Raw genomic sequence first — 8,146 nt, forward strand, 5'->3', positions numbered from 1 at the left:
CAAATTTGATTAATTGTAGCTAACTAAAATCTTTGAATATGTTGGACTTGTTATATCGAGAATTTAGGAGTGTGGTGTTGTAATAATCCTGACTGTTTCTTGTAAGCCATGTAAAATATCCTACATTTTAGCTAGAAACGTTTTTCTAATGTTTTTTCCTGGGGGTGAAGGGATTGGGAATGGGAAGGAACAACTGATTGACTGATTTTTTTAAAATTAATTCTCGCTCTGCAATTTTTCTGGCTTCTCATCCTTTTTTGAGGCTGCTGTTTGCTCTGCACCATCCGCTCCTGTGGTTTTCCTGAAGCTGGTAGCAGAAAAGGTCTTTGTCCCGGACAAGATGGTAGAGGAGTAGGAGTAGGCAGGGTTGAGGAATGCAGAGGTACTGCCACTTATTGTGGTCAGCCGAGTCTCCTCACCCTCCAGTAGTTTCCTTTTAATAAAAAACAACAACATTTAGAACTGTATATTTGATTAAAGTACACTCTGATTTTTGAGGCAAGATATATTTTAATGCTTTCTAATGCTTACTCAACACAGGCACAATGGGCCTAATGGCCTCCTGTGCTGTCTGGTTCAGCTTGTAATTCAGAGAGAAGGCAGGATTCTTATTTGGCAGGGCAGGGAGGAGGAGTGTTTGGATAAGAGTTTGCCAAATGAAACTACTTGAAAAAGGTCTGTTTTTCCAATAGGATTTTACAATAAAATTCTAAGAGCACTATTACTTCCAGAAATCTAACAATTTAAATAAAGCAAGTGGAAAGAAAATAGAGTTGTCAAACAAACAGTCTAACGTACAATGTCCATTGTACGTTATCAATAACTTTGCTAATACTTACTGCAATATCCTGGTGAACATTTAGAAGCACAATAATCAGTTTTCCCTGACAGAATTGCATTACTGACCAGCTCTGGAAGAACATCCGTTTGTGTTTCTAGCAAGAGATCTAAGGCACTTTCTTTGAAAAAAAGGATTTTAAAAAATCCTCCATTGTGGGATATTTTAACAGCCCCAACACCTGCTTCAGCTCATTCTGTTAAATCCTAGAGTTCCCTTTGGTAAATGCTCGCCATCACAAGCACAATGCAAGAGTCACCTGGCTTGGTTAATAAGTACATTGAATGTAATGATGTCTCAAAGCAGAGGTTTACCTGTATGCAGCTATTTCGATGTCAAGTGCCATCTTGACATTGAGCAAGTCTTGGTAGTCTCTCAGGTGGCAAGACATTTCATTCTTTGTTGATCTCAAAGCATTCTCAAGCTGGTCGATGGTCTCCTGTTGAATTTAAAATGCAGCAGTCAGGGCTACAGTTTTGGTTTTCCATATGTGGTGGATAATGTGAATCCATAAAACTTGAATGGAAAATAAATGCACAGAATAAGTCCACATCATCGAGCACACACCTTAGATTCCGATGTCGAGAACCCGTGTCATTTCAATTCAAAATGCAAAGACTGGGTGACATTTCAGTCTATAGTGTGTCAGCCATGGCTCGGAGTTAGAAGGTCATGGGCTCAAGTCCCACTCCAGAGACTTGAACACAAGAATCTAGGCCAACACTAGTACAGTACTGAAAGAGTGCCATCTTTCAGAAGAGACATTAAACAGAGGTCCAGTCTGCTCTCAGGTGGATGTAAAAGACCCCACACCCACTATTTTGAAGAGCAAGGGTGTTCTCCCTGGTGTCCTGACCAATAATAATCCCTCAATCAACATCACAAAAAAAAATTAATCTGGTCATTATCACATTGCTGTTAGTGGGAGCTTGCTGTGTGCAATTTGCTTGCTGTGTTTCCTACATTACAACAATGACTACACTTCAAAGATACTTCATTGGTTGTAAAGTGCTTTGGGATGTCCAGTGGTCGTGAAAGGCACTTTATAAATGCAAATCTTTCTTTAAATCAAGGACAATGGGTAAAGGAAGGACCTGCAGGCATCATGTCTCTTCAGGATCCCTCAAAGCACTTCACGTGCAACAAATTGAGAGATGAGTGGCTAGTCTATTGTGGCTGTTTTCGGAAGGGATAATGGCCAGGGCAATGCCCTGCTCTTTGTACTGTGCCATGGGATCTTTACCACCTACCTCAACAGGCATTGGGGGTTTGATTTAATGTCTTATCCAACAGATGACAAAGCAGCTACAGAACTGAAATATTAGTCTAGATGATATCATTGAGACCCGGATGGAGGCTTAAACCTACAACTCCCGAACTTGAAGTTCAGAGTACTACCAGCTGAGCCAAGCCAACATTGAACTGGGAAATGGAGAATAGAGTTGTTCTAAAAGCTGACACTATAGTGACTTAACTGCAACCTTCAACTCCACACCCACCTCTAGGGTAATTGCCAATTCTAAAACACATGCATACACGTGTAAAAGCAGAGGTCAGATGTGCAACCTAAAAGCACTGGAGCCCATACGTGACAATTCCCTTTCGGTTTGCAATGTAGGAGTCATAAAAGTTAGTTGCAAAGAGAAAGTGAAATGTGTACATGTATACACTGCACACACACAGTGAACGTGTATACACTGCATTTGCAGATCTTTTGCTTGGGTGTCTGTTTAACAGTGTGTTAACAACGTGTGGCTTTGAACAAGAAGAAAGTGCACTGCACGTTCTGTTGCCAAGAATGCAGTACTGAAATTAGAGAGATGTTTGGTTTACATAGTGGTTTACAGTTACACTGCTTCAATTGAATGGAGTGGGAAATACACATTGTGCTCAATGGTAAAGTCCAATTTAGAATCTCCTACTGGAAGAATCATCACTTGCATTACCCTGTACTGGTCCAAAAGGAAGTGGATTAATTTACAAGTAAATGTGGTGTATGCAGCTTGTTCAATTAAAAATAAACAAAGAGAGCGTTAACATTCATCAATATAGAATCAGGCCATCCAAAATTGAATAGCATGGACTACACTCACTGAGCTCACACACAAAAGGTACAAGAGCAAGGTACCAGGGGTTGCAAGCACATTTGAGTTTTACCCCAGTAAGCAAGAAAAACTGGGAATAAACTTATTCAGACATTTCACAAGCTGCTTTATTACACATCCAGACAATTGCATCAGGGTTGTGAGATGCATTCTGGAATAGTGTAGGGTTCGCAAACTGAAAACACCTACAATTTGCATTTATATAGCACCTTTAACATAGTAAAACGTCCCAAGGCATAATCAGCCAAAGCTTTACACCAAGCCAAAGGAGATAGGCTTTAAGGGGCGTCTTAAAGGAGGAGAGTGTTCTGGAGAGACTAAGAGGTTTAGAGAGGGAATTACAGAGGGAGGGGTCTAGGTGGCTGAAGTTATGGCCCTGATGTGATGGGGGATGCACAAGAGGCATTAATCCTAGGAACAGAGAGTGGGGAAAGGAACTATAGGGCTGGAGGAGTTTACAGGGATAGGGGTGTGAGACAATGAAGGAAATTAAACAGCAGAATGAGAATTTTTAATTTAAGGGGTGATTGTTCAGCAGGACTTGAAGCATGCTGCCCAAGTAATCAATCACTACCTGCAGATTGTTGATCTCTGCATTGTGTCTCTCCTCCATCTCCTGCAGTTGTTTCTCCAGAGAATCGTTGGTGCTTTTGACGGCTTCGATTTCAATGTTCCGGGTCTGTAACTGGCGCCGATACTCTGAAATCTCTTCTCTGGCTGCTCGGGCCGCCTCGTTACCGCGTGCTGCATTCTCCGTGACGTTGGCAAATTTAGATTTGTACCACTCTTCTGCAGTCTGCTGGTTCTTGGATGCTATGATCTCATATTGGGACCTAATCTCCTTTAGAGCCGCAGTCAGATCTGGCTTGCTCACATCGATCTCTACAGACACCTTGACAAAACAATTGGAGAAATAATGAATTAAGTTCAGAGATCAAAGCTGTGTGAACTTGAAGCATAAACCACCTTGGCCAATTTAGCAATGGCAATGGGTCTGTTGGAAACATTTATTGCTTGGACTGTTGACATTTTGCCTGGAAAATGGAATATGTTCTTGCACATCCACTACCTAAATCGCTAAGCATGATAATAGTAACATAATTTGTATTAGTGGAGCACTACTGAATTACATTGAAGTGCATTGACTGCTATGCTAGTGTCAGCAAGGTCACAGTGAGATGATTGGTCTGGTTTGTGTTTTGTATTGGAGGGGGTGGGGGATGTTGGACAGGACACTGAGAATTCTCTGCTCCTGAATATAGTGCTATGAAAGTTTCATAGGCAGCCTTTTCCACCAGAACAGGTAGGCAGGGCTTTGGTTTCATATCACACCTGAAGGACATTAAAGGACATTGCCAGATACAGCTCTGAGCCAAAGGTTAGATGGTCCCAGGTTTGACTCAGTCTGTGCTAACTTGGCTGTTAGAACCCGGAGGCCAGCCCAGTCAGGTGGGATGATAATCTCCACACTCTGCTGCCGAAAAGTAAAATCAAGTTCGGGAGCCTCAATGCCCAGTGGATCTGAAGGGGAATTCGGCACTGAATTGGCCAGTCTCCCTCAGAGAGGCAACGATGGCTGCATTGGAAAGCAGAGTCGCCACATTGCTGCTACAGGGGGTTGTGTTTTGGGCAGATTGCAGGAGTTTAAATGGAGCAAGTGCTGTGGCTGGAATTCCAGTCACTGACATCCTTCACCTTGACATGAGCAAAGCTCAGTAGCAAAGTAACCTGATAGCTTAGAATTATCTGCTATTAAAAGTGCAGGCGCTGCAGGAAGTAGCAGAGGTTGAGAATCTTTGAGATTAACTTTCAGGACCATTCAAAAGGGCCGCCATTTAATGTTGTGCTGGGACAGTGACCTCTTTGGTCCCGGTTGGGAGCTGTCCGTGGTGCTGGTGTACAGATTACCATAGAATCATGCAGCACCGAACGAGGTCATTTCGGCCTAGCGTCGCGGTGCCGGCTCTTTTGAAAGAGCTACCAATTAGTCCCACTCCCCCTGCTCTTTCCCCACAGCCCTACACATTTTCCCTTCAGGTATTTATCCAATTCGTCTTTGAAAAAATGACAACTGAATCTGCCTCCAACCGCTCTTTCAGGCGGCGCGTTCCAGATCGTGTTTTGCAAGCTGATCGATCACCAGCTATTTCCGACCGTGTAGAAATGCTGCCTTTACTTGTTACTTGTTAAAGCAGCGATACCTTTAAGATGACAGCATGCTGTAGAGCAGTGTTTATTCAAAATATCGCATGGTATAAAATATAAAACAGCGAGTGAACCAGCCCGAAATATAAAAGTAACCGCATTAAAAAAAACACACGCAATTTACTGTTACAATTATTAATAATTGAATCAATTCGTTAGCATCAATATGAGAAAAATATTGACTCAGGGCGTCAACTAAGTTTCAAGAGTCTTCATTAAGCACGATTTTGTTTGGCAGGGCACTTGATTAAAAAAAATTTTTTTTTTTTTTAAAAAAGGGGAAAAAAATGCAAATGTGATGTTAAAAAAAAACTGCAGGAGTGAAGGCGAGGTGTTTGCATTCGTTGCCCGAGGTCCAGCGCCGCTGTGCTTTGTTCTAAAATGACAGGCGCTTCATAAATCAGGGAGTTGGTGCAGAATGGGAGACTGCGGCGGCCCTTGTAGCGTGCAGATCCCATGGGCAATGGAGGCGAGATACTAGTCCATCGCTTGCAGCATTAAATAGACAGGTTAAAGTAACATTTTACAGTGTGGGGGGGGGGGGGGGAAATCAATATTCTGCCGGTGTGCTGCAGCAGGTTATGGGTTAGAAACATAGGTGCAGGAGTAGGCCATTCGGCCCTTCGAGCCTGCACCATCATTCAATAAGATCATGGCTGATCATTCGCCTCAGTAACCCTTTCCTGCTTTCTCTCCATACCCCGGATAGGAAAATAGAGTTCTGTAATAGAGTTGCCCCTACTCGTAAGGATATATCGCAGGTTCATACCATCGACTTAAAGTAATTGGGGGGAGGTTTAGAGGGGATTGGAGGGGAAATGTCTTCACCCAGAGGGTGGTGGGGGTCTGGAAATCACTGCCTACCTCAAAAGGGTGGGAGAGGCAGAAACCCTCAGCACACTGAAAGGGTGTTTGGATGTGCACTTAAAGTGATGTAACCTGCAGGGCTATGGACCGAGAGCCGGGACCTGGGACAGTGCTGACCCACAGAGCCGGGACCTGGGACAGTGCTGACCCACAGAGCCAGAACCTGGGACCTGGGTCAGTGCTGACCCACAGAGCCGGGACCTGGGTCAGTGCTGACCCACAGAGCCAGGACCTGGGACCTGGGTCAGTGCTGACCCACAGAGCCGGGACCTGGGACCTGGGTCAGTGCTGACCCACAGAGCCGGGACCTGGGACAGTGCTGACCCACAGAGCCGGGACCTGGGACGGTGCTGACCCCACAGAGCCAGAACCTGGGACCTGGGTCAGTGCTGACCCACAGAGCCAGGACCTGGGACTTGGGTCAGTGCTGACCCCACAGAGCCAGAACCTGGGACGGTGCTGACCCCACAGAGCCAGAACCTGGGACCTGGGTCAGTGCTGACCCACAGAGCCGGGACCTGGGACCTGGGTCAGTGCTGACCCACAGAGCCGGGACCTGGGACCTGGGTCAGTGCTGACCCACAGAGCCGGGACCTGGGACCTGGGTCAGTGCTGACCCACAGAGCCAGGACCTGGGACTTGGGTCAGTGCTGACCCCACAGAGCCAGAACCTGGGACGGTGCTGACCCCACAGAGCCAGAACCTGGGACCTGGGTCAGTGCTGACCCACAGAGCCGGGACCTGGGACCTGGGTCAGTGCTGACCCACAGAGCCGGGACCTGGGACCTGGGTCAGTGCTGACCCACAGAGCCGGGACCTGGGACCTGGGTCAGTGCTGACCCACAGAGCCGGGACCTGGGACCTGGGTCAGTGCTGACCCACAGAGCCGGGACCTGGGACCTGGGTCAGTGCTGACCCACAGAGCCGGGACCTGGGTCAGTGCTGACCCACAGAGCCGGGACCTGGGACCTGGGTTAGTGCTGACCCACAGAGCCGAGACCTGGGACGGTGCTGACCCCACAGAGCCGGGACCTGGGTCAGTGCTGACCCCACAGAGCCGGGACCTGGGTCAGTGCTGACCCACAGAGCCGGGACCTGGGACCTGGGTTAGTGCTGACCCACAGAGCCGAGACCTGGGACGGTGCTGACCCCACAGAGCCGGGACCTGGGTCAGTGCTGACCCACAGAGCCGGGACCTGGGTCAGTGCTGACCCACAGAGCCGGGACCTGGGTCAGTGCTGACCCACAGAGCCGGGACCTGGGTCAGTGCTGACCCACAGAGCCGGGACCTGGGTCAGTGCTGACCCACAGAGCCAGGACCTGGGTCAGTGCTGACCCACAGAGCCGGGACCCGGGACCAGGCTGTCTGGTTTATTGGCCGGGCTTGCAAGTGGCTCGGGGGGCGGGGGGGGTGGTCGGGCCATACCTGCGTCGCCTGCAGCGCGCCTTGCAGCTCGGCCAGGTCCTCCTCGTGGATCTTCCTCATGAAGGCGATCTGGTCGAGCAGCGACTCGATCTTCTTCTCCTGCTCCAGCCGGGCCAGGGCGGCGTGGTCGGCTTCCTTGCGCTGCGCCTGCAGCGTGCACTCGGCCTGGCCCCGCAGCCGCAGCTCTTCGTCGTAGCGCTCCCGCAGCTGGTGCAGGCAGCGGGCCAGGTGCTCGCAGTCCTGGCGCGCCTGGCCCTTGTCGTGGCTCAGCTCCTCCAGCCGGGCTCGCAGCTCCAAGATCTCCTGCTCGTACACCTGGTTGAGGCGGGACGGCTCGGCTTGCCTTTGCCTGAGCACACCCACCTCGGCCTCCAGCAGCGCGTTCTGCCGCTCCAGCTGGCGCACCTTGTCGATGTAGGTGACGAAGCGGTCGTTCAGCCCCTGCAGCTGCTCCTTCTCGTTGGTGCGGATGATCTTGAACTCATTGTTGACGGCGGTGCACTGGGACAGCTCGAAGCCGTCCAAGGGCGCGGTGTAGCGGCCGGCCCGCTTGTAGGAGGGAGAGGCAGGGGCCAGGCTCTTGGACAGCCTCAGCACCGGGACCCTGGACGGGCTGCAGGAGGAGGAGGAGGAGGAGGACCAGCGAGGCGAGTCCCCGAATATCTTGCGGTAGGAACCGTGCAAATACTCGGCGGCGTAGCTCAT

General features: G+C 49.0%; 1 protein-coding gene across 1 annotated transcript; it reads right to left on the reverse strand.

Moving 5' to 3' along the window:
* Positions 1-216: 216 nt before the first annotated feature.
* LOC139234652 (low molecular weight neuronal intermediate filament-like) lies at positions 217-8,146 on the reverse strand. Its single transcript, XM_070865334.1, has 4 exons — positions 7,442-8,146; positions 3,518-3,835; positions 1,153-1,277; positions 217-433 (listed from the first exon to the last, which is right to left on the reverse strand). The coding sequence occupies exons 1-4, from the start codon at positions 8,144-8,146 to the stop codon at positions 217-219; spliced, it is 1,365 nt and encodes a 454-aa protein (XP_070721435.1).

This window comes from Pristiophorus japonicus, chromosome 22, assembly GCF_044704955.1.
Source record: "Pristiophorus japonicus isolate sPriJap1 chromosome 22, sPriJap1.hap1, whole genome shotgun sequence".
NCBI classification, from domain to species: domain Eukaryota; kingdom Metazoa; phylum Chordata; class Chondrichthyes; family Pristiophoridae; genus Pristiophorus; species Pristiophorus japonicus.